Raw genomic sequence first — 27866 nt, 5'->3', positions numbered from 1 at the left:
ATAGTATTTTTAAACGCATTTATTATATCTTGTCTTACATTGAAAACTGATATTGCTTCAAATAATTAAAATTAGTTTGATTCTAAATAAGGATATACTTTCTAAACAAAATAAACACCATCCCTGAATTCAAAACAGTAATACTTTACACCAAATGATTTGAGAAAAATTTTATTATTAGCAAGGTATAAGGATAAATAAATACAATATAAATAATAAAAGCATAGAACTGTATCAACAATAAGAGGTTAAAATCATAAAGCAATCATTATGTGCTATATGCTATTTTAAGTCATCAAGTATACTAACTTATTTACTGTATCAGACTCATCAGAGAGATGATGATATTAACCTAATTTTCAAATGTAGAAAAAGACACAGAATAACAACTTGGAAATAATCCATAATACTCTTTCAGTGGAAGAATAGGAATTCTAGGTCAGGATACAGAATCTTCTGAATGTCACTTCAGCATTAGCAGATACTAAAGTCAATCTATAAACTTCTGCTACATTCCTGATAAATCATTTGGAAATAGGCACTGAAGTAGCTGATTCCAACTGAAATGATTTGCCCCAAGTAGACTTAAAGCAGGAAGGATGTTGCATAAGAGGTAAGATGTGCACTAGTTTCAATTTATTTTATGTTCAATGTGTTTTCTCAGCTCCCTTACCCTCTTTCCAGAGCTTAGAGTGGATGTTTTATTTTGATAAATATCTTTTGATTTATGAGAATCCATCCTGACCTTATTCACTTTTTCTAAAGCTTTAAATTTTAGTTTAAATTCATCAATAAAACATCTCAATATTTCCTAATATATTCATTAGAAAAAAGTTGAACACTATTACTCAGATTTTGTTGATATTTTAAATGTGATTTGTTGTGTTTTTGTGTCACTAATGCACTTGAAGATTAGTTATAAATTAAGAAAATGCTTTTCATTCTGTACTTTAACAGAGAGAACATTTTGCTACTAAGGTTGAAAATTGTCTTGGTCCAGGATTTAAAAGTGAGCTGTTCTACTTGGTTTATCATTAACATTTTTATTTTATGAAACATTTATTGAAAGAATTACACAGTTTTGTATCAACTGACCCAATGAGTATACCCTGTTATCTTAAATACTAAGATATAGTTTGGGTTAACATAGTAAAAATAGGGCAAATGAATTGTAACAATGGACCAAGACTCCCCAGACAGGCCTTAGGGTCTGCATTTGATACCTCACAACTTATTGGCAAACTGGTCAATGGAAAGGCTTACAATTTCATGACATATTTAGAAAGTTATTTGTGGGAAAGGTGTTATACTTTTATATTTTAAGTCTTTGGTATTTGAAGTCATAAATAATAATGGCACTTAATGCATATTTTGAACTATGATTAATCTTGGAGAAAAGAATTCAGATGGTTTATTCATTATCCATTAAGAAAAATTAGGGAGAGGTTTAGTAAATGAATGTGTTTAAAATAATAAATTAAGGTTCAGTAAAAGTAAAATTGTGGCCTTCAGAGTAAAGAAGAATTTGCTTTGATAACAGACAGCTGCTCATAGAAGTAAAGTCTGAGTGTTGAGAGCTATCTGTGACCTGATAACGTTAACTTTGAATTCTGGAAATACTGAACTTTGTTTGAGTTAATGTCCTTTCATTTATAAACCAGAAGACATTTTCTGTAGCTTTGTAAATGACCTTTGTGTGTCACATTGCAGCACTGACTACTACATGGCATCAGTGACTTTTGGGCAGAAATGCTTTTTTTTCTAATTGGAAGTTTTCTGCCAATAAAACAACCACAACCACAACCACAACCACTTTAAAGACTAGGTTTTCAAATCTAGAACATTTGTGTTTTCTCACAATTAAATAGGAACACTATCTACCTTATAACTGTTCTTGTAAGATTTTTAAAAAGGCTTTATGTATTAAGTCCTGATAGCAATGCCTAAACATGGAAATGCCCACTAAATATTGGCTATTATTACCTGTGTTTGCATACTTGAAACCTCAAGATACCAGGCAACAGACAAGCCTTCATGGACAAATGAACAAAATTGCGTGTGAGTCTCTAAGCAAGAAGAGGCAGTGCTTTGGGGGATATTTTTCCTAGCCGTTCGCTGATGGCAGCAGATATTATGAAGCTGTGCTCAGGATCTGTGCTTGTTTCAAAGAAAGATCGCCATGTGTTGGAAGCTTGGCAGACAAATCAGCTCTGATTCCTTTTACGTCCACTTTTCTCTCCTTTTTCTCCTAACATGCACCAACACCACAGCATCAGTTTCTCTAATCTCTCCTCTCACTGTCCACACACACACACAAACACACACACACACACACACACACACACACACACACACACACTCTCTCTCTCTCACACACACACGCACACTCTCTCACACACACACTCACACACACTCTCACACACACACTCACACACACTCACACTCCCTTTGCCTTCAACGTGCACACCCATGATTTCACACTCATTTCACTTTACTTAGTTTTTAATCCTCAAAGGATTCACAGAGCTGGCTGAATGCAGCTGCCGTGTTTTCCCTGGTGAAATTGGCAGTTACCCACTGTGTAGAGTTGCTAGGCGAGAAGATGAATAACCCTGATTACCGCATCGCTTGATGGACATACTCTCTCAAAAACAACCTGTGGCGCCCTGGGGTCTGTCTGTCTTCTGTAACGGCTCTATGTGTCATTTTTTCCCCCTATCTGTTTGTCATTAACATTGGCTGCATTTATTGGGGGAGTGTGCTATATTTTGAAGTGTAGCGTCCAGATCAATTAAGAGACAAAAGCCTTGGTATTTAAAGAGGCACTTTCTTCTCAGGGTGGTGCTGCTGGTACGATTTCCTACCATCTGTTTTCTTAGTGCATCCAGCCCTCCTTCAGCTGCTAGGGAGGAATTCAGCTTCTTTGTGGAGCGCGAAAGTCATTCACGTTTCTTTCGTGCATAATCGAGCTTGTAAACTGTACGAATTCTGATGTGCTTCTGTGCAGGCAACAGTAACAGATGAGCTGCTTGGGGGACAGCCGGAGCTGTCGGTCAGTGGTACATTAGCAGCTCACGTGTGCGGATTGCTCCCACGAGGTCAGAGCATCTGTTTATGGGGCTGTCTGCTTGAGGGGGCTTGGTGATGTGAGCAGAGTGTATGGCTGTCAAAGTCAGTAGCAGTTCTGGCAGTGGCTTCTCTCAGCTTTGCGCCTCCTCTGAACTGTTTTGATAGCTAAGCGATGCTACCGTGTAATGCTTGAGTTTTGTGACGGGCTGAGGAATGCTTGTTCTAGCTGGTGAAGCTGACTGTGACTGTGTCGTCTTAGGGGCAGCATCATGGGATCTACTGATACGGACATCGAAGAACTGGAAAACGCCACTTACAAGTATCTCATTGGAGAACAGACTGAGAAGATGTGGCAACGCCTGAAAGGAATGTGAGTAAGCTCTTGGTCTTGTGTTATGCTGCCCCCACCCCCACCTTCTCAACAAATATCTGACCATTAACACAAATAACTGTGGGTGCTACCCAACTTTGAGATTTAGTGTTTCCTTTGCAAAAAAATCTTCTCTTAAAAACTAAAACGACCCCATCTCGGCTACTTGTTGAAAGCAAAATAGTTTCTCTGTACCTGTGTGTTCTGTGTGAAGTAAGGTGAGGCTCTGCCAAATCACTTCTCCTTTAACCTCCAGGGCTTCTGCTCTAACTGTGTGTGTTGTTTAGACCTGTGCTTTAGAAGGGACTAGGAAAGCAGCTTGCTTGCTTCCCACTGAAATTATTTCTCTCAGGTAAGTAGAGAGAGAGAAATAAGATGGAGAATGTTTTTCTTTGTCAAACAAAGGCGGGATTAATATAATAATAAATAGCATTTATTCTGTGTTTATTTTGTGCTGGTCAAACTAATATTTTAATAAGAAAATTATTTATGAGGTTAAAAAAATATGAAAAGTGTATCAAACATATTAGAGTTCTGGTACAAATTAACCAGTTCAGTTCTTCACTGACCAGTAAAGTGCAGAATTGCTTCCAGCGTACTGACCCGGGCTCTCAGCAATACAGGATGGGATGTTCAATCATGAGAAACATGGCTTGTAATTATCTGAATCAACTTTGATACCAGTGTTAGCATCTTGCTCTTCACCTCCAGCCCCCCCCCCCCCCCATCAGTGTGTGTGTGAGTTCCGGCCAGTGTTTCAGCACAGCACTGTTTATATGCTTTGTTTTAGTCGTATCACAGTTGTAAAATCTGAATATGAATATTTATAGGCTATTGGAATTTCTTAGCACATTTGCATATCTCAATATTAGGTGGAAAATTAGCTTTACAAAGACAGCTGAAGAACTGCAATGCTCCATGGACAAACAGCCATGTAGGATTCCCGTCTTTAATGCTGTCGCTGCATGTTCACACAGTGTTCTGTGAAAGGCAGTATATGAGTAAGCCTGATGTCACTGCTTTTAGAAAGACCAACTATATCAAATTTGTTTAGAAGTCCAAATCCTCTCTACCGTTTTTCCATTTGTATGTATTGAATGTTCCCTGTATATTTATACAGTGCTCTCAGTGTGTGTGTGTATATATATATATATATATATATATTATTACTTGAAGCAATTCATGGTACTGGTGTGGCTCGTATACAGTGTAAACAACAGTTAGCAGAGAATAACTTTTAAAAAGGAAACCGTGTTAGAGCATTTGAATGTGCTGGAGGAGTCTATTCCAAGGAGCCACTGAGGATTTAGAAGACAGATTCTCTGGAGAAACAAACAACCCTGTCAAGACAAATAGCAGTTCACACAACCCATTAGCATAGATGCAAATTAAGCACTGGCAGTCCCCAGATGATTTGCTCTCTCTCCTAATGAGTGGATGAACGCTGCCCTGGGAAGCTATCACGGAGAAGACCACAACCCATTTTAAGTTCTTCCTTCACAGGACAGGATGTTTGGTTGGCGCTTGGTGTGTTGTATTTCCATAGTTACTCAAGTGGTGTACTTTATGCTGTGCTGCACACGCAGTGCTGCACAGGGGTCACTTTATGCACAGGTCTTCAAACAATTAGAAAATCAATTCTGTGATTTTTTGAGAAAAGTTATCTGACATTTCACTTTGTTATTTGATACCAGCTTCAGAGGAGGAGGATGCAGTCCATCAACAGCAGAACTTTGAAAGCTGACAGTAGAATGTGTCTGTGTACGCACATGCTGTATGGTTTTGAAACTGTAGCTTTGCAGAATCACTTAATGATCTCCAGCCAGTTTGGTTTTTTTTTTTTTTTAAGCCATTCTTCCTGACTGAGGTGATTCAGTGCCTTTATAGTCAAGCACGAAGAAATTTGCATTTTGGTTCTATCACTTTTCCATGTGCTTTTTGACTTGAGACATTTTCGGTATTCCGGTTTAGGCTTGTCAAAGCAGGAAGCTCTAGGTTTAAAATCTGCATGACTAATGACAAGCAAATTGTTTAATTATGGTCTTTTGTGTAGTCTGCTCTCAATGCAGTGATGTGCGGGCCTCCCCGTGTTCTCTTTGTGAAAATGCCTCTTTAAAAACGCAATATTGATTCAAGCAGAGTTCTACCTCATCAGGACTGTTCCTTGGATGCCATTTTTAAAGGTTGGCAATGAAAATCCTGGTACTCATGAATGCTATTAAGTAATTTTGAAGTGATTTTCTTATTTTTGATAAAATAGACTGAACCATGGCTATTAGTAGTTTATTTTGAAAGGATTTTATTTTATTTCATACAACTTTATAAACTCATTGATATTTTTCAGCAGGCTACCTATTTTTAATTTGGCTTACAATGTGCACATTTTAAGTTAAATCTAAGTAGAGATAAAAATAAATAAGTGTTTATCCATGTAACATGGAAACCACAAGCCACTACAGGCAGAAACTTGGAACATCTTCCATAGGAATTTTTATATAGTATAATATTTTAGACACCTATTTTTAAAATATACTCTTGTTATATAGCCCTGTTTGCTCTCAAACTTATAATCCTCCTGCCTCATTCTCTTTAATGGTTGGATCCCAGTACAAACCACCACACCTGGTTTGTACACTCCTTTGAGTCCAAATAAATAGTTTAAGAATTTTGTAACACATGTGGAAAATATTGCAGGTCCAAAGTAAGTATCAATTCTTCCAGACTACTTGGCTCATTTCTTTCATTAATCTTTTCAGTGTGTGTGATATTCGTGTGTGTGTGTGCAAGTGTGTGAATGTATAGATGTGTGTGTGTGTGTGTGTGTGTGTGTGTGTGTGTGTATGCGTGTGCATGTGCACATGCGTGCATATGGAGAAGACAGGTCAATGTTCATGTCTTTCACTTTTCAGGGTTTTTTTTTTCTTTTAAAGACAGGGTCCCTCACTGATCATGCAGCTTAGCAAATTAGCAGATTGGCTGGTGAGCAAACCACTTGGACCCATTAATATCTGTCTCCCAGTTCTAGGATTACAGGCAGGCAGCCTTGATCCTGTTCCCCCACCTCTCCCCCCTCAACTGGCTTTCGGAATATCCAAGTTTAGGTCCTTGTGCTTATATGGCAGTAAGCAGGTCACCAACAGAACCATCTCACAACCTCATCCATTAGTCTTTCTAAGTATTTTTTTCACTCAGTATTTGTAAAACCATATAAACTTATGAGACTTCCAACCTCTTATTCCCCATGAGGGCAAAGGTGAAATTGTTTCCTATCTCCATTCTCATAAAGATCCCCCATGTCTTATTCTTCTTGCTGTTTTTTTTCCTCACCACCTTCAATTTATTTGTTAGTGCCCACAACGACAGTTTAGCATCCACACATGACTCATCATCTTTGATGGTGGAAGCATTAGCAACAGCTGTGTCATCAGGTCCTTCAGAAAACTGTAATTTGAAATCATCATATACTTATCCATAAGTTTTCAATAGCCCAGAGCCTAGAAGTCTTCCTAACTCCTATCCCAGCAGCAGGTTCAACTCCTTGATCAGAAATTCCTTGTGATTCTGGAGCCTCTGCAGAATCTTACATGTTAAGAACAGTTGATCTACCCGTGGGCGTTGCAGAGACTGAGAATTTATGCATTCTATGTGAAAAGTCAATTTGAAAGTTTTATATTCTTTGAACTAGTTTCACTGTTTATTTTTTAATTTTGGAAATAATGCTTTTTCTGTGTTTTGATACAAAAGCTTCCTTCTCCTGCACTGGGATCTACACTTGTGCTGCACATATAGCAACATTAATTTGCCTTTTCCAAGTCAGTGCCACGGTTCTAAGAATCCATTCCAAGAGCTAAAAGCATTTCCAGAAACTCAATCATGCAAAAATTTAAGTGAAAATCATGTGAAGTTTTAAAAGACATTAACCCAATATATTATTTCACTTGGTTGTCCAACAGAAGTGAAGGCAATCTGAACTCCTCAAAATCATAAACTATCTATAAAAATTAAACACGCAACCACTCCATAGGACTGTATTGCTTCAGAGCACCTGAGTGGAGGATTAGAACAAGCTGACTTTTAAGAATCATCTCATGTTAGACTGCTGATCTTATCTCTCCTATCTTTACAAATGTCTTAGGTGGGATTGTGGGTGCGAGGAAACTGAAGAACACCAAGCCAGTCTCGTCTACGGCTTGCTTAATAATAAACATTAATCATCATCAGTGAAGGGTGAATTGTAGGGAAGCAGAAAGTGAACGAGGGTGGAGAAACTCTATTACTCTTCACTTCTAATTAACTCACTTGCTAAAGAAGCCAGTCTGATGCATGGTTCTCACAGGAGGTTGCCTGGGACCCATTTCTAAGATGTAACATCAGCACACATTTAAACTAGACTGTGTCAGTGCCATGTTCCTGGACTGGAATTATATTTTAAAATAAAGCAGCTTCACAGACAAGAAAGAAAAAAGATGCTTTAAACCCCCTGCCTCACACCCTTTACAGCTGCTCCCTTCACAATTCAAGGCTCAATGTCACCCACAGTGTCTCTGTGCTCTTGCATTAGGAGTCCCCTTTTGTGCCTCCATTTTCTGACTCCCTCCCAACCAGACCAGAGGTTGATTCTAAGAAAGGCTGCATACTGCCTTCGCTAAGTTTAATAACATCTTTGTGCAGCCAGCCAAGTTTGCTCTTGGTCCCACAACTGTGTATGGGTTGTTTCCATGTAGTGATTTTACAGTGTTCCTGCATTTGGTATGTAGCAGAGACCAGTAAGACTGTGCCCTGCAGGCTAGTCTTTCATCAGAAGGGTGCTCAATGCCAGTAGAGACCTTATTAAGAAATACACCCCCAAAATATAAATAAATTAATTAAAAATACCCAATGTCTCTGAGGAAATTTTACTTACACGAAAAATTCTTCCCAATTTTCCATTTTAGTCTAGTTTTGGTTTGTAAAAAAAACCTAAACTTTACTTTCCATTCCAAAAATCTACCTTCTCTTATGGACCATGGCTTTTGAGTTCGACTACCAAGTTTATTTTATTTGTTTTGTTCTTGGATTCCCAGCACCCAGCCCAGTATTGTCTCTAAGTAGAAAATTACAAAATAAACCAGATTGCTTAAAGCAAAGTTGGAGACAAATTCACGGGCAGAGTAGGGAAGGGAAGATGGAAGAGAACCAGATATGCTTATTATGGTCTAGCTGCTAGAACTCTGAAGATACAGCGCATTCACTGCCTTATGTGTCCCCATAAATGATTCTAAGAGGTGATGTCTCCCAAATTAATCACATGCATCTGGTGAAGCATGAGTGCGAACAGTGGTTAGTCGGCCAACAGACAATGTTCACTTTTTTTTTTCTAAAACAAATAGCATCCTCCCCCAAACCCCTCCGAATAGCTATCCAGAAACGTTACCAGAAAAGGATGTAGAAAGGTACCTCTAAAGCAGTCCTTGGGTCTCGCTGTGGATAGACTAGGTCCCACCATAGGGTAAGCTATTTCCTGATCTCTGCTATCTGTGAACATTACCCTACCCAGAAAGCAGGGCAGCATAAGGGGCCAAGGCTTCCAAATGACTGAGTCGCAAATAGGTCTTTTATTCTTGATCACCCAGGCAAACACTGTGTAGCCACAGAGCCTCTTGATAACAGAATCCAGGCAGGAAAGGGGGGGGGGTCATAGTGGTGCAGTGTGAAAAGGGCTGGCTTGTAGATTCCAGCACCGAAAATGGGCAAGGCATCAAGGAGCTCAGGAAAGTAGAACATGAAGTCTTGCAGAATCTTCAGGAAGAGTGCAGTCCTGCTGACACCTTGATTTTAGCTCAGTGAAAACTGATGTCAGATTTATGACATTCCAAATTGATGACAACTTAACCTGTGTGTATTTTAGGATACTGGGTTTTGTGATAAACTTGCTATAGCAGCAGCAAACTAAAATATTCCTCCTGTACTAGAGTAACACTGCGTAATAAACATGACCATTCGTCTCCTTTCCTTCTTCTTGCAAGTTGATCCCTAGGGATGTAGGACAGTGGTCCATGACACTTGGAGCTGTGCAGTCTTGATTTTGTGCCTCTGAATGACCCCATGTGCTTCTATCCTACAGGCTTACATGCCCAAACCACCGGTTTCCTGTCACGCTCTGATGTGAGAGTGTACAGTGTGCATTAAGTTTCACATGTTAGAGGAGGAGAATTCTTGGGGATTGTTGATAAATCTGTCTTCACTCTTACATTGTTAAGCACGCAACTATTTGATGGAGTAATCAAGTGAATCCCCTTCAAAATTTGTATTTTAGCAACAAGACTAACTTTGTTTGGAGACAACTACTTCACTATTTGTACTTGCATTTGTATTGTATATATTTAAAGTTATAAATCCCAGTTTTGGGATACCATTTTATTATTGTTTTTTGGGATAAACATTCTTTTGGCAGGATTAAGATGGCAATTTGTTATTTCCTACACTATCTGTTTTCTTAGTCAAGTGACATGTGACATTCAACAAACGTCCAATCACATTCTTTATAGGTGAATGTTAGGCATGGACTTCTTTCTAGTAGAGGAAACAAATGACAGAACAACGAGAAGCTGGGTTATAAAAAGCAAGTTAACCTATGGTAAGAATTAGCCTGTGAACATGTAGCAAAGTTCCGTTAGGAAGGGCTTTTGGATGGTCGTGGTTGGTTTCTCTCGGGAGACTTTCCAAGTGAGACAGATAAAAAGTGATACCTAGGATGCTAGTGGGTGAGAAGCCCCAATAAATGACTCTGGCAATCCTTGCTGAGGTCCAGAATCTGGCAAGGGATGGATTTATGAGTCCAGTAATGAGATCAAAATATAAGTTTTAATGTAATAAAACTTTCACGACTGCCTCTACTTCCCCAAATATAGACCTTGAGAATTTTCCTCTCCTGAATTTACCTCATGACTTGGAACAGATGAGACGCTACTTTCTCCAAGCAGTTTTCTTTTCCTACTCACTGAGAGACTCCAGGCCCAGCTGCATCCACCACAATTCACAATTCAAACAGGTGCTTCTTCCACTTGCTGCAAAGCAAGAAAGGGGCCCAGGAAGCTCTTTCAGTGAAAAGGGTTTAGATATAGAGGAAAACACTAGGATCTAATGCTGTCTGATCCTGAAGTCAATGTAACAATAATTGCATAATTACATAAAGTATGTGACTGTGGCAGAGCACATACCTGACACACAGGAAGCTTCCAGACGCTGTGATCATTAACAGCCCTTTGCTGACACATTTTAGAAAATGTCACATAATCATTATGCTTTTTGATTTTGTCCTGTACTGTATTTCAGTCAGCTAGTCGAGTGCTAGATATGGCTAACTGTAGTTGTGAGAATAAAAATGGAGGCTTGGAGATTGCTCAGTGGTTAAATTCTTTGGCCAAGAAAGCATAAAAACCACAGTTCAGAGCCTTGGACTCTATGTAAAGTGCTAGAAGGAAACAGCAGCCACTTGTAAATCCAGCTTTGGAAGACAGAGACAGGGGAGTGCCCAACGCAAGCAGGTGAGAGAGACTAGTCTTATCAGTGAGTTCTTAAATGTACCACACGTTCATGCAAATGTACATGGCACTTAGAACACTTTCTGAAATGGTTTTTCTTTTGATACATGTCTCTAAATAATCATCTCCATGCTGTGCCCTCAAACATGGGCACTTGGCTTGGTCAGTGCTTCAGAGTTAATAGGGCCGAGCTAGATTTCCAGACCCATATCTAGTCCATTTAACACCGACTTAGATACGTCAACTCAAGATGCACTAGAAACTGAAGAGTTCTTGTGCTTTGACTTTTCTGCAGACCTGTCCTCTGTTTGCCTAACTATGCATACTTGAGACTGAGGTCCAAAGGGGGGCAGCACTTTGTTTTCATTTTATCAGTGTCAGAGCTCTTCACAGTTATCCCCACCCCCCCCCCATCCCCACCCCTATCCCCCCCCCCCCACCTCCTTGGCATTGTCACTAGCTCTTCAATGTATTGACTTAAACTGTGATCCTCTCTAACATCTATTAATGAATTTGGATATTCTAAAAACCTTTGTTTCTCAGAGCTTGAACCTTTGGGATATTACTCTAATTTTCTTGACTCTGCGCCTCTAACAACAGAGAGGAAAAAAAGCCCAGAATAGTTGTCAATGAGGCTAAATCTATGATTCTGAAGATTAAAACTAGACGGTTTATCCTTGCATATGGTAACCACCCTTTTCTTGTCATAAAAGATGTTAGGCACACGATAACTGTCTTCCTTCAAGGAGAAGTGAGCAGTCTTTCCTCACTTTGTTCCTGTCAGAAAACTCAGTTTATTGCAGATTATTCTACTTTACTTCCCAAGGCAAACAGAAAGCAGCGCCCTTCCTAGGCTGCATTTGGAGGTGATGGGTATCCGGACTAATGAGCTCCTCTCTCGCTTTGAGAACGTTCTGATTTTCCAGCACTTCTCGCTCTTTCGAACAAGAATAAGATGCATATTTTTTGACATGTATGCTCCTCTCAATGCTTTATTTTCCAGCAAACCTCTGCTTGAACATCTCGAGCTTTCTAGAAAGCCTGCCCCTTTATGCTTTTTACTCTAGGGTTCTAAGGCGCTCATGACTTCCTGCATCGATGCTCTTGGACCACCCCTCCCCCACAGCGGCTCTTGGTTCCGCAGTGTGGATTGGCCAATGGGACCTTAGCGACGTGACATGAGAAAAGCCAGGGAAGGGCCTATTCATTGGGGGTTACTCTCACTTGATGCTCTCCAGAGCCTCACTGCAGCATCCGAAGAAGCCTGGTCAAGATGGACAGAGCAGGTAGCAGTCCCCACGCAACTGAAGCCTCGCTGTGTCTACCAATCACATAGGCGAAGACAGCCTGGACTAGATGATTTCTTCACAGCTGCAAGGCGATGGCGTGCTCGTTCTTTCGGGGAAATATGGTTTGGGTTAGTTCACACACACTTGTCTATTCTTTGCCTCTACAAATTTTTTCCTGTCATTTTACAGTTTCAACAATTTCTTCTGTGTTACTGCTTTCTTCTCTTGTTGTTAATAATTGATTTATTTAAACAATTACTAAACATTTCAGAGATTAGTAAAAAAAAAATGGAGGTCTTCTTTTTCAGAAGACCAGTCTAGGGAAATTCCCCCCATGTTGTATTTAGGAGAAGCAGCATAAATGATGCACCCTTTACAATATTTCTAACCGAACCCGTCCTTTCAGTGGCCTGTGCATTGAACTTTTACTGTTGTTATATTTCCATGAACAAATATAATTTCCTATAAAATAGAAAGGCAACATGGAGTAAGGCAGGGAAGCTACGTAGTTGGGTAAAAGAAGATGGTTCATATCTTGTTACCCTAGCAACAGGAATTATCAAGGCCAGGCCTTTCCACACATCTTGTTGCCCTGACAACAGGTCGTACAAGGCCTGGGAAGGCCCAATCCCTAGCATTCTAGCTCTCTTCTTTGAAAGCACAAAGTAAAAGAACCAAATGGTGTTATATCCTGTTCCCTGTAAACACACAATTCTAATATTCAAAATGCTTCATCATAAGATAATCTTTCCAGATGCGAAAGAGGTTAAAAAAATCTAATCTCAACGTTTGTATTCATGATCACAGAAACACTTGCTAATTTTTGATTGGTTCAAAGGAGCATTGGTAAAAAAAAAAAAAAGAGGGGAAAAAAAACCATAGAGAACAGGCTGTGGGAACCAGAGACAGAGCACTGGCCGTCAGCATCTGAGAGTTGAGTTGGAGTCAGTCAGCTGCATGAGGCAGGCTCATCTCAGTTTAGAGTCTGTCCAATGAGTCATTTGATGTTTGGTGGCCTCTGCTTCCTTTCCTGAAACCATAACCAAGTACCGAACAGTGATGGTAGGTTATACATTTCTTTTATCAACCCAATTCTCAATTTACTACAAAATTTCCCAGTTTTCATTCATATTCAGCATTAACTTTTTTTTCTTACTCGTTTCTATGTAGCATCAACAAGAAGGCAATTTGATCAATTTCTTTTTCATTTTCCTTGTTTCTTGGATAATTGATTTGAGCCTGTAAAAAAAATTTAGTTTTATTCTTGGCTTTATATTATAATCTTCCTTATTTATGGTTTATATAAAATATTTCTGTTTAAAATTGACCAATAAGATTGATTTTTGACTACTACTAACTTCTGTAAATTCAGGCAAGATGTTAGTTTAAAGCTACGACAATGGTTTGAGGGTTTATACTGAACCAGAGGCCTTACTCTGGAGACTCTTCTCTCAAAAAGCAGGAAGCTAGTTTTGTAGAATAAAGTTTTTTTCAAATTTAACTTGACATTTAATATAGATGGGCAAGAAGCATTATCTGTGGAACACACTATCAATTTAGGGCTGATTTTCAGAAAGACCATGCAGGGATGCAGGGAAGATGGGGCCTTCAGCATCCCAGTGTTATTAAAATTAGAGAAATATTGTTGATCATCAGAAACTAGACCAGGTGACCATTGTGGGGCGTCTTCCTGTTTCATCTTCATTGCTTATTTAAATATTATCATTCACTTAATTGTTAATCAGTCTGCTTTCTAAAGAATTCCCTACTTTCCCTTTGAGGTGAGATGGCAGAGGAAGACACTCCTGCAGTCTTTTTTTTATATCCTGAGTGCCTGGCGCAGCAGGTAGCATAAAGTAAGAATCCAGTAATGCTTTGCTGCTCAATGACATGGCCTGAGAATCACGCGGAGTTCAGGCGGAAAGGTCAAGCTTATGGACTCCCCTTGAACTGCTTCTGTAGAAAGGAAAGGGATGAAGAACCAGGCAAGCCTCACTGGTTAGAGATGACTGGGGATGCTCCCTTAGCACAGACAAAGCAGCAGAGCCCCAAGTTAAGTCATACTTGGTGGGTGGAAGTTAGTGTCAAACAGAAAGACTGTTTCAAGGAGTAGGAATAGTGCCACGAAGGTGCTCACCTTAGGCTCGTAGCACATCTGCAAACGATGGCTGTTGCTGTGACTTCCGTTTTGGTACAGCTGTATGCAAGGCAACGTGCTTGCTTTCTCTCCATCCTTCTTCCAGGTCCAGGGTGGAGGTGAAAGCTGACCACTGAAAATGATGTTAAGAGTAGAATGCACAGAGATGCTGACCATGACTTATTAAAATTCTCACTGGACGACCCCTAGGTTTTCTGGCGGTCACATCCAGGAAAATTCAAATGTTCTTTTTAAGATATAACTGAATTTTTAGGATTCTGGTGAGAGTATCCTCCATGACCAGTGAGTGTCGTGGCCTTGGGAGGGGAGGTGATTGTCTAATTGAGTCCCCAGGCTTACAGAGCCAGGCAGGAGGTAACCTGGAGGCACTGAGTGAGTCATTTAGTGGTAGTTTTCAGTATACACTTTGCTGTGTCTTGCCTTGCAAGTTTCGTCTTTAAAAAAAAGTTACTAGCTGCAAATCAACATCCTTTTGAGTTTCCTAAGGTGACTGAGCAATGCTAATATTTCCTGATTTTTTTTTAAAGCAGGCATTCAAATGCAAAGTGTGTGACAAGGCACAAACTAAATGAGACATTTTTACATTGGCAGTCAGTACTTTTTTTCCTGGCTTCATCCTGTCATATAAACCATATTTTAATTAGGAAAAATTACTTTTCAAGTGCATATTATTTATTCTAAATAGCAATCCACCCAGTCAAAATTGTAACGTGGATTAAGGGGATTATCCAGGATAAGTGACTAAAAATGTTCCAAAATGAAATTCACAGCCAGAAAAACAATTTCTAGTTTAAAGGATTAAAACACTCCCAGCATTCTTCCCCTAGTGGCTTTGTTATGCTCCCTTTCCCTTTATTTTACATGAAGTGGTTTGTAAAATTTCACCATATACTACTAAAAAAAAAAAGGCCGAAATAGAGTACTATAGTAATTAATCTTCACTTTCACATTTTTAAATGTCTAATTCCACTGGTTTTTTTCTGAGTAATAAGTGCTTTTTATAATTATAAAAGTTTGTTGGTCTCCTGATGGTACCTGGGAAGTGAATATGGTATGCTTTCATCTTTGAGCACTCTGGGGCAAGGAAGGGCAGTTACCGAGCCCCTAGGAAGAGAGATATCTACATGCACCCGCAGAATTAGAGAGTTGAGAAAGTTCTTTTGGATTGTTTTGCTAAGTATATGTATATTTCCTCGAAAGTAAATACTAATTTTTACAGTGTGAGTCATACTATGGCAATCTTAGTCACTGACTCTCACCAATGTAAGAAGGAGAGCCCTTAACAAAAAAAGAAGTTATAGCTTAAGTTCATGTAGACTATGTAACTCTTCAGGTATTTTGAAAATGAAGACTGATATCATTTTATTATCCCGAATCAGTTCCTATAAGACAAGTGAATTTGCTTTTTCATGTAGCAAAATTAATCCATTTGTCACATTGAGATTTGTATCATTATCATGGACACCAAGGGATAGGACAATAAACAGAAGAGAGGTGATTCCCATCTTCATAGACCTTATATTTTAGTGGTAAGGATGAATTATTTAAAAAGTACAGAATATATAATGTATTTGCGGTTGGAGTAAGATAAAGCAACAGAGTTCCTGGGAGTGTCAAAGTAGCTATTTTAGGAATGAGCTTTACCTGACAATAACATGTAAAGATGATTTCAGCCAAGTAGGAACGCCACACCAAGGCCTAATATATGGTCCTTCTGTGCACACAGAGGCAAAGGCGGAGCACTTAAGCAAGGGTGCATGTGGCATGTTTGAAGAAAATCCAAAGTCACATGGTGCTAGAGTGCAAGTGAGGAGGAGAAGAATTGAATGTTTAGAGAAAGGCAGAAGCTAGATTGCCCAACTAGGGCAATATAAGAAATTAGGATTGTGTTTCTACATAGCACGAGGCCTTTGCGACAATAGGGATCAAACAAGATGTTAGGATGCTTAAAAATACAATGGCTGTTTTGCAGAAAGTAACACCAGTGAGTGGGGAGTCATGGAAGACCAAGGAGAGAAGTGGGAGAGTGTGAGAGGAGGTCAGAGCAGCTGTTCGGGCGAAAGTTCAGTGATTTGGATGACAATGGTTCCTATGGTGGCAGTGGTAAAATGTCCCTGATGGATGCCTAAATCTATGTGTAGTACAGCATTGAGTTCTGTAGACAGTGCTTTCTCTTATGCATATATACTTATGATCAAATTTAATTTATAAAGTAGGTACGGTAAGAAATCAACAAGAATGACAGCAATAAGATCAATTATAAGACACTGCAATAATATTGGAACAGTCCATATTCTCTCTCTGTCTCTCTGTCTCTCTCTCTCTGTCTCTCTCTCTCTCTCTCTCTCTCTCTCTCTCTCTTGCCACTTTTTCTGTCTTTTTGAGGCAGTGAAGCTTTGGCTGTGCTGGAACTTTCTATGTAGATCAACTTGACCTACAGAGCTCTATTTGCCTCAGGCTCCTGAATGCTGGAATTAAAGGTCTGCACCATCATGCTTGGCTCCTTTAAGACTATTTTTAAATAAAATGAGGTCAAAACTATATCATCCTGATAGTACATCTGAGATTTATGAGATGGCTATAAGCTGATTAACAGATGGATATCATATACAGTGTGAAAAGGGTCAATTTATATCTCAGGCAAGAGGGCACTGGTGGCATGAGATTGTTGTACTCACGACAGACTCCGATGATTTTAAATGTATGAACTGTTTACTTCTGAGTTTTTCTTAACATTTTTGAAAATGGTTGACTTCAGGTGCACAGAAAGTACAAGTCTTGACAATGAATAACTACTGTATATAACTTTATGACATATTTAAACTAGAGTTGACAGGACTTAATGAAATGAATGAAGGATGTCAGGAGTAACAAATGAAACATAGTACCATGGTGTGTGTGTGTGTGTGTGTGTGTGTGTGTGTGTGTGTGTGTATGTGTGTGTGTTGAACACCAGAATATATAGTCTCTCTCTCTCTCTCTCTCTCTCTCTCTCTGCCCCCCTGTTTTTTCAAGACACTATTTTTCTGTGTAGCCTTGGCTGTAGTGGACTCACTTTGTAGACCAGGCTGGCCTCGAACTCATAGAGATCCGCCTGCCTCTGCCTCCCTGAGTGCTGGGATTACAGGTGTGCGCCACTGCACCTGGCTATACACTCTCTCATATAAAACCAAAACCTTAGCACCAGATATGACCTGAAGTCATAATCTTCACAGGAGCACTGCTTTCCAGAAGGAAGGATGTCAGAGGGTAAGTGTCATTTCAGAGTCATTCAGTATGGACTGAATATTATTGGCTATTGGCTCATGAAGGGTTTTAGTAGTATTTGCAAAATACTTACACTACAATAGGAAAAAAATTTGTCCCAGGAGTGAGGAGAAGAAAGAACCAGAAGTAAGGAAATGAGCCAAATACACAGCTAATCTTCCCAAGTACTATCTGAAAGCCCATCTTAAAGATGGAGTGACTGCTACAGGGGCCTGCAAGGAAGGAGTTAATTTAGTGGGGAGGAAGTTATTGAGAGACTTCTATGGAAAATGCTGGTTAGACCATGGCCTTAAATTGAAATGTCACAGAGGAGAAAAGAATCAAAAAGAAAGGAAGAGAAGCATCAAGGAACACAGAGAGAAAACAAGGTGTCAGGAACCATTTGCAATGTACATGGATGAAAACTTGGTGATAGTCTGTCCCCTCTGGGCACTTTTCCACCCTCATGTAAAGAGAGTGACAGGCTGTTTTCAGAGTGAGCATGGGAAAGAGGATACAAAGTGGCTACAATCACAGGGATGTGTAGGCTTAATTCCCTTTACAATTACACTTTATTATGAACTTATTAAATGAATGTGTCTCCCTTATAACTCGAATACCCTAAACAGGAGGGAAAGGAGATTAAGAAAAACAAGAACGGAACCTTCTTGGTGTCAGTTCCTAGAAACAATTCCCCTGGCATAGTCAGTAGGATTTCAGCAGACCAGCAATTCCACCAAAGTTGCTGCTGGAACCTGGAGCAACTGGAACCTGGAGCCTCAGCCAGAGCCCAAAGCCTTAAAGTTTTCCCTGGAGCATTTCTCTCTAGGAGCATCTTGAAGTGCAGAGATGAACAGCCATACAATAGCAAGTCCCCCAAAAAGCCCCACCTCCTGTTTTGGGATATATATATATCCTCTCAGTCTGTTCAAGGATGTTTTTCAGCTGGCAACAACCAAGCTCCCCCATGAAGCGGTTCAACTTCTAAGCGGATAAACATCCTGCTCTCTTCCCCATCCCACACTTGGGATCAAAATAAAAACATGTTTATCTCCCCTACATGAATGGGTAGGAATCTTGCAGCCTAAGGTGACTTCAGACTCGCTGTGTGCTTTCCCCGTTGGCAGCTTCCATGTAGGATCACAGCAGGTGCAGAACTGGATTTACAGAACCCATGTTTTGCCAAAACACACAAGTGCAATATACACAGAGAGGGGAATGTTGGTTTGAGGGCCTCTTAAACCTTACTAATGATGACACCAAAGCCTCTTAAGGAGAGGGGTGAGACTGTGGGAAGAAGAGTGAGCCATGAAAAAATGTGTGAGGTTAAGGGGCTGGGGGGGGGGAGGGGTAAGGAGTCACTGGAATTAGTTGCTAGAATCTTTTGAGATCTTTCATTCTTAAAGACCCACAATTGTGTAATAAGCATACATTCCGTGTAGATAGCCTTATGGAAGAAACCTAGTGTGTGAAATGGCTCTACAGAGGCAAATTCATTTTTGTCCTCTGTAAAAGACCCCTGTGAGCTCCTTTGCGTTTAGTTACTAGGTTTTCTCTTAGAACAGAAAAGACTGTTAGAAGCGTGGCCACTTCTGTGAAGAAAGCAAAGCTGGCAGATCTAATTTTAGGAGGCTTTCCCTTGACAACAACCTTCTAAATAATGTCTACACACTAATAAAAAATTGGCTCCAGAAATTAATGAGGCTGTATTTGGTTCAAGAAAATTAAACTCCTTTGGTGGTTGAAGTTCTCAAGCTTTTGTGGAAACACATAACAAGGCTTTCCCCTTTGTCTTTCTTTAATGATGGGATTTTAATATGGTGCTGATGGTGGAGAGTGGGAAACTTCAGTGAGAGGTCAGCAGCAGCAGGCACATGTGCAGTGAAAGGAAACTGCTTGCCCACAGTGTGTGGAGACTGTGCCCCTGCATCAAGTTGGTGTTCTTGCCTTAAGGGCACAGAGGCTTCAGCTGGCCTTCATCGGACCTGAGGCTTCCTTTTGCAAATTTCCATTGCTGTGTAGGTCTGGACAAGCTACAGGAGCAATGAACTGTTCTTTCTATGATGGTGTTAGAAGAGTAAATCTTGCCTTGGTTGAAGTTTTGAACAGAGCTGACACAGACACACACACATACACATGCTCAGACATACTCACACGAAACAGTGATATATAACTATGTATTTTGGTATGAATACACCTTCTTTCCTGTAGCTACCGTATTGTGCCATTAAGTTTTGGAGAAAAATAAAATGTCTGTTCTTTTATCAACATCAGCACTACCATACATATACATATGCATATACACATACATATACATATGCATATACATACATATACACATGCATATGTGTATCATACATATATTACATGATATATATGTATATATATAATTTTGTGGGTCATGATATTCAGAGTTAGAGGGAAGGATACTTGTGGATGGATTTTACATATGCTTTTATGTGAAATTGATTCTTGAGCCCGGGGAGATGTCTTAATGGGTAACAACACATGCAAACATAAGAATCTGAGTTCATATCCCCAGCGCTGATACAGTAAGTCTGTGTGCCTGTGAGCACCTGAAGCCCCTGTGTTGGCGGTGGAAAGGGGCAGGAGGACCAGGGGGCATGCTGGGCACCAGCGACTCCGAGGTTATGGAGCTGCAGGTTTACTGAGAAACCTTATCTCCAGGGAGCGTGGAGCGTGACAGAGACAGCTGTCAACCTCGAATGGCTGCTGCACACATGCACACACAGCAGATGCATGTGCATATATGAATACCATAAAACACAATAAAATAAACAAATAATTTTAATGTTTGTATGCAATATACTTTTGGAGGACTATAATCTATGTCAGTATCTTTAAAAAAGTCACCGTATGTAATTTTTTGCTGATAGAAAGATCTTCCCAACACCATGCTAAGGAAGGAAACCAGGGCCCGATGCACATTAGGGAACGTGCTACTGCCTTGCTACCGCACAGCCTGATATTCTGAGTTTCAGACTGGATCCTTCATGGCTTTTCTTATTTGAAGAAATAATTCTTAAATAAATAAATAAATAAGCCTTGCAGTCAGACATATCTACACTTTTCACTATAATAACTCATATTACTTACAGGAGGACTAGGAGAGCTGAGAATAATCCTGATGTAATTACTTTGCCCCTTCAGTTGACATGCATTGTGTGTGTGTGTGCAGTTAGGCATGGTTGTGTGTGATTATTTGACATGCACTCAAATATTAATGGACAAATCAGGGTGATTAGTACTCCCCTTTTTTAAGCAGTCATCACTTATGTATAAAATCTTCGGGAGTGCTCTTCACAAAGCGTACAATAACTTGTTCCCTGTAACTCCATTTTAGCCCTTTTGTCCAACCTCTGCCACCCTTCATCTCTGCCTCTTGTGGGGTTCACTTGGCAGTGTCCTCCAATACTGCTCCAAATGATAGGATTTCATTCCCTTCTGTGGCTCAGTGATCTTCAGCCACGTGTGTGTACCACACTTGCTCTACTCACTCACCAGTCATTGGACACTGAGGATGAATGTGCACCTTGGCTTCAGTTAACAGGGAGGTACTAGTGTCTTACTAGTTACAGCAGTTGCTCCCTGGGGCTGAGGATGGGTGAGTCTGTGTGTCTGTGTCCTAGGACCACAGCATGCTAAGCTACTCAAGGTATCCAAAACTAATTCCTTTCATCCCAGAATCCTTTGCGGGAACCTTCACAGGTAAGAGATACTCACTTATAGTTTGCAAATAGAAACTTCCTCTTATTTCTTGAATCTTCTATTTCTTCCCTGCTGTTCTTCCCCTTGATGCTTGGACAGAAATTATCCAAGCCACATCATTCCTATTTATTCTGCTCCCCCCCTGGCCCCCGCAGCCCCTCAAGCTATACTTGAATGTCCTAAACTGCCAGTCAGACATTGGCCAGGACTTTAAAAGACACATAAAATTGTCTTTCTCGGTATCCATCATTTATGCATAGCACATTTACTCTCAAAAAATTAAATCTCATTTTTATTAAAGTAATAAAATGGCAGTTGTCCTACTTTCATGTATATGATTGTGATTGAACCTCCTTACAAAATGCAACTTCAGAGAGAGTTTACTTTTAGTGCACAATTTCAGGTTATGGTTTGTCACGGAAAGAAAGTCAAGGATGCAGCCAGAAGAAGAAACATTTCCTGTTTGCACTCAGTTTGCTTACTACTTTCTCATGCAGTTTAGGACCCGCTGCCTAGGGAATGGAGCTGTTCCTAGTGGGCTAGGTCTTACTGTATCAGTTAACTTAAAACATCCCCTCGTAGAGATGCCCACAGACCAACCCAGTGTAGACAAGCCCTCACTGAGACTCTTGCCAAGTGGTTCTAGGTTGTGTCAAGTGGACAGTCGAAGCTAAGCATCCTAGCACTGCGAGGCGACGTAAACAGGATTTTTTCTTCCTCACATTACAATGCTATCCAGGTCTGATTCTTGTGACCTTAGCTTTCATTGTTTAATTTTTCATTTTACACCTAAATCCTTATTTAAAAACAATAATCATATTGTCTCTTAACTACCTATTTGAGGATTTATTTATTGTCTTAGGGAATAGTGGATGAAAATTGAAGACCATAGACTAATCTTCAACCACTCTCCTCGTGACTAACCTTTCCCTTACAATTTGGCTCTATTAGCATTGCAGTGGATCGATATTTAATGTTTATGATGTTATGACTGAATTAATTCCACTTCTGAGCCAAGTCATGAAAATGAGTATATTTCCCGTAGAGTGAAACTACTTGTTTTCCTGGAATTAATAAACATCTTGTTTTAATTGTTACACTTTTTGGCTTCAAAGACTGCATCCCTTTCACTAATCCCTTCCAAGGTCACCTACAGAATTATAAACACATGCAATGACTTCCCATATTTACAACCACATCATATGTTTCTTACGTCATACTTTTTGAAAATAAATTTTTCCCTGCAGGCTCTGTAGGCACACGTTTCGTTTTAGGGAGTGTCTTCACCACAATTGGAGGCTAGCCTTACCATTTCCTGTGCTTTGCTGAATTCCATTCTTTCTTGGGGTACTCTGATTTAGATTAGCTTCTCCAGTGTTTCTCAGTTAGGGTTCTGGGAGTTACATTCTTAAAAGTGCGTTACTGGCTGGAGGGGTAGCCCTATTGGTAAAATGTTGCCACACAACTACAAAGCGCTGACTTCAGATCACCAGAACCCATGTAAAAGTCTGGGGTGGCTTCTTGCTGCTGTAACCCCAGTTCTTGAGGAACAGAAACAGATGGATTCCTGAAGTTTATTGGTCAGCTCGCTCATCCAAATCGGCAACCTTTAGCATCAGTTGAATACCCTGTCTCAAAAACTGAAAGTGGAAGAAAACTGAGGAAGAGTGAAAGTTGACCTGGAGTTTCCACACATGTGCATGCAGACACACAAACAAATACAACACACATGCACACACACTCACATGCATGCATGTTCTTGCACACACACAGTGCAATACATGTGAAAATATGTACCCTTTACTTTGGCATAGCTTAGTTTACTTTAAGATAATTTAAAAATATTATCTTTCAGGATTGTATAAAGATAACTTCACTGTCTCTTATCTTTAGGTGTGCTACCACGGGGCCCGAGGTTGCTCTGTCTTCACGGGGAGTCCTGTCGTGCTTTGCATGATGTTTGGGGTCTAGGGATCTGCTTCCTGCCCTTGCTCTGACATTAACTTCAGTGTACAGACACATTTTATTTGGTGAAATTGGTTTGTTATCTAGTTTGGGAAGAACTTTTCACTTCTATTTAATTTGATTATTTTTTTTTCCTTTTTTCATTTTTGCATTGTACATTCTGGATTAAATCCCAAATTTTCTTACAGCTTTTCCCCTTCCTGTTGACTTTCTTTTTTGCACTAAAAGCTATCAGTCCTGCTAGTATTTACCCGAGGTTTGACAACATTTTAAGTTTGCTTGTTTTTGCTTGTAGATCTTGACTCATTTTTTTAAAAAAAAAAAGATAAATTATTACTTTTTATAGCTCTGAAATGAGTTTGGATTGTTAAGCATCTTTCCTTCTGTGTGAATACTATTTCTTTGGTGTGTCTTTGTTTCAACGTATCTTTTATCTTTAAGGCTTTCTTCAGAGGTCTGGTAATTCTTGATTGTCTCCTCACATTAAAAAAAAAAAGCACAAAAAAGCTGTTTGGTAGTCATTATGTGTAGACACTGAGACTTCAGATTTTAGTATTCTCTCTCTCTAAAACAGAGTATGTTGATTTTAAGTATCTACCATAGGAATGTGGCTGGTTTCTCACAGAGCTATGATGGGATTTCAGTATTTTTCTTTTTCCTTCCAATAAAAATATGAAATATAAAATGATGAAAAAGATAAAAATTGCATTACGCATTTATTTTGGTCCAAATGGAATAATTATTTAAACTTCAGCAACAGTGTAGCTGACACAATTTCCAATTTTTGTCCTTAGTAACCCTCAGAAATATCTAAGTGTAGCACAATATTTTGATTCTCGACACAGAGCGTTTGCATTGTTCTTTCTGGGTTAAATCTGTAGAAAATATGTGGGGTCGTCATTATGTTTCAGAGGGCACACCTCTATAGTGTGTAAGGAGTTTTATATATTTTTTCCCATTAAGTGAAGCCTGCAAGCCGTGTTGTCACGTATTATCATCACCCATTGGAGGGACCTCTAATTAACACTCAAGACTGTGTACAGCCACCCTCTTATGGCGAGACTGCACTGTGGAATGAGATGTAAACATGTGCCCTCTTTTACTCAAGACAGTCTCTTAGGATTTCAGATGGACCTGAAGGAGGCTAAAATTTGGACGGAGAGATGGGGAAATATAATCCAAGGCATTGGATGAGAGTGGGGGGGAGGCTTGCAGCTGCTTTGAGTGGGTGTTGCCACCCAGGAAGACATTGTTTGTTTGTTTGTTTTTTGTCAGACTATAAATATTGAATAGTCCCTCTTATTTTTTTTAAAGAAAGTAGTCAAAATCCACTTTTATTAAAATTACTGATTTTTAAGCTTAAAGACATTAGCCAATAAAACATAGTATTTGAGGTCACTTGTTCAACTTTGTGATACTAAGTAAAATCTAATGTAACAGCATATTAAAAGGGCCTTCTTGCTATTTTAACTATGGCTGCAGTTCAGAGGCTAGCAATAATACAAAAAAGTACTATTTAAAGACAAGGTCATTAACACTGACCTCGCCAATGGGAAAATTAACTGAGGGCAAAAATGGATTATCTGGTACTAGACAGTGCTTCTGTAGTCTAGATTTGGTGGGAACTGACAGTGATTACTTCCAGGCTAAACTGGAGGGTCAGCAGTGTCCTTGGACATTCACCATGCCCTAAAGATACAGACTGGCATTGGAGCAGAGAGAAGGAACGGCCACTAGACTTACCAGCACCGTCAAAAGGATGTATTCAACTGGTCAATTAAAAAGCATAGAAGGACAGGGCGATCCCCCAGAACCTGTGGCATGAGTTAGTCGAGAAACGATGAAGGAGATTCTAAAGTCAAGCAGCTCTCAGCTTGGGACTGGAAAGAGTCAAGCTTGAGAATTCTTGACTCTAAAGGAAAGTAGGGTTCTGCCTTGCTACACTGCATGTTGGTCATTTTGAACTCTGCCACGATACTTGTAACTGAGTGAGGACAGAGGATCTGTTGGAGCTGTGTTTTATCCTGAGGCACAGACAAAGAAATCTACAGGATGGATGGATGGGTGTGAAGTGACGATGAGGGAAGAATAAACATCTCACGGCACTCCGTGATGATTCTCTTGTAAACCAAAGCTGGCGGTTCTTCATTTGTAGTCTCTGGCGAAAGGGATGAGGGTTCGCGGGGGGTCCTGCCCTGGCACGAGGGAAGGGTGGATGTAACAGTAACGAGAGAAGAAAGGGAGGAATGAGTTAGGCACCGGATGGGGAGGAGTTTGCAGCCTGACTGACTGGCAGCCAGAGCCCTTCTTTATTTACACAGAACTCAGGAGGCAGGGATAGAAGCGTGTTGTCCCAAAACATAGATCACATCATGTTTGTCTCCAGACATGGTTTAACTTCCGCTGGTCATAAATGTAGTCATCATTGATAAACTGTGACAAAACAGAATTATCTTTTACAATCATTTTCGTCCTCGTCAATCCCATAACCCGACTTTTAACAATATTGACATTTCAAGGGTATATTTTGTCAAAACATGACAGCCTATTCCCAGGCTGCTAACTCTTGCGGTTTCAAGGGCAGAAAGAAAATCTACAAGCCAGCCTGGGCAGATTGTTATGTCCCAAACAGTATTATTAACTTTTAATAGTCAGAGGGCTAATTGTCATGAGGCCCAAGAAAAATCTTCAAGCCACAGTTTTTGCAGTTATTATTCAATTTCTGTGAGAATACAATGTTTCCATCTTATGCATTGGTAGAATTTATTTGTATCTAATCTTGGTATTCTTTGTTCTTTGGGCATACAACACCATAGTGGCCCTGGAAAAGTTAACTTTTTCTAAGAAAAGGAGGTCTTAATATTTTATTCTTTTATAATTTGCCCACACCACTCTTTGTCGTCATTATAAGGAAGAGGCTTTTCATTTTATCTGCTTCCAACTTCTCTATCCTGCTGAATATTGTTTACCTTTGTACCTTTACTTTGTTTTGATCACCTTATTCCTGAGTAAGGAACATCCAGGGGCCGATGTGCCAAAGAGTATCCTTAAGGCGGTCTCTGGCATAATTATGTGAGTCACAGCCTCCACACCATAAGGAAGAGCTTCAAGTAGTGCCAGATAAGAATATCTCCCTAAAAGCGGGCCTGGGCGCAGTATTGTCAGTACATTCCTGGGGAAGCTTAGAAGCAGCACTCCGGGGAGAAGACACAAATGATTCATAAGAAAATCTCCATCATTTCAATATCCCCAAGTTGTACAAATAATAAAAGCCCTCCAAGCATGAGACACATAGATGTCAAGGCCAAAAAGTAGGGGACCTTATCATAATAATTGCATCACACAACTTAGCTTTGCTTGTGCTTTGTCAACCAACTGTGCTGGCTCTTCAACCTCCTCTGTTCCCATTAGATATGCTGTGCCCAAAGCCTAATAATTCTGTTACAGATTGTCAGCTTTCAAAGATTTCCTAAGTTTTTCTCTTTAAACAATTTCTTAGTTCCTCTGCTTTATGCTTACTAATATTATTAATAATCCAACAATAAATCTAAATAGATTCTATGGAAAACTCATTTTTTATAGCTGTTTTTCCTGGGGATGCACCATTAGTTTTATTAATTTTTATTAACACCAGCTTTCATTACATTATTCCCACTCCAACCTTTGGAGAGAGGCCTTTAACAGTAAGAAATTTCCATCAAGGGGCATATATGGTCAATCCAAGGTGCCCAGGCTCTGGAATGTTGCCAAGCAGTACTTTCAGGACCCCCTGATTATCGGGGCACTGGAACTTTGTCAAACCGCGCCCCTAGAACTCTTGGCCTCCCCAAGGCCTCAGCAGGGAAGTAAGTTCAAAATGAAGCAAGGGAGGCTAAATTTACAGGTGTGCAGGCATGTAGTACTTTCTGTGGAAGTAGTCTATTTTTGCGTTGGTCTTCTTATATTTATTTTTTAGAATCCAAACACACTTACTACACATTTTGATGAGTAAACAAAATTGACAGTCTCAAACTTTTAGATATGTGGATAGTAAGGTGTTGCCTTAGCCTTAGATTTCCTAGTAAAGACCATTCACGTTTTTTTCAAATGATAATGCAAGACCCAGTTCTGCTGATAACCTCAGTTTTGGACGGTCCTTCAAATCCAGTTAAAAATATCTTGTAAAATATGAATTTACCCTCCAGACCCTTAAATACCACCAAAACAAAGAACATCATTGCCCTTTTAATGAACGTGACATCACCCAGAATTTGTTCAAATAGTAGATTAAATATTATAAAAGTCCAGAAAGTCTTTTTGTGTGTTGAAGGCAAATGTCGGTTAGGTTCATGACAAGGAATGCTTCGGCTAACCAGTATTGCTGTGTTGGAGCTCTTGTTGGGGACTCGTGGGGCTGCTGTAATGACAAGGACGGTGTTGTCACAGGGCACACGGCTTACACAACGCAGTGTGTTTGAAACCTTTGCAAGTCCTCTGTTCTTTTGTAGCTGCTGTAATAGAGCCTGGGGGGTTCAGTA

General features: G+C 39.8%; 1 protein-coding gene across 3 annotated transcripts in view; it reads left to right on the top strand.

Annotated features, from left to right (window-relative positions):
* The first annotated feature begins 2535 nt into the window (after positions 1 to 2535).
* PDE1A (phosphodiesterase 1A) overlaps positions 2536 to 27866 on the top strand; it is a 278238-nt gene continuing 252907 nt past the window's right edge. The window contains exons 1-2 of one of the 3 annotated variants that reach the window (XM_084800179.1): positions 2536 to 2671; positions 3329 to 3439. In XM_084800179.1, the coding sequence (XP_084656305.1) occupies positions 3339 to 3439 (101 nt within the window). In that variant the 5' untranslated portion in view covers positions 2536 to 2671; positions 3329 to 3338. Of the gene's footprint in view, positions 2672 to 2921; positions 3099 to 3153; positions 3440 to 27866 lie in introns of those variants that run through there. The other 2 variants (XM_084800178.1, XM_084800177.1) reach the window with 2 other exon arrangements.

The sequence above is a fragment of the Acomys minous genome (assembly GCF_964271855.1).
Source record: "Acomys minous genome assembly, chromosome: 10".
NCBI classification, from domain to species: Eukaryota; Metazoa; Chordata; class Mammalia; order Rodentia; family Muridae; genus Acomys; species Acomys minous.
The sequence above is the reverse complement of the archived record's forward strand: the minus strand, read 5'-3'. Positions and strand labels throughout refer to the sequence as shown.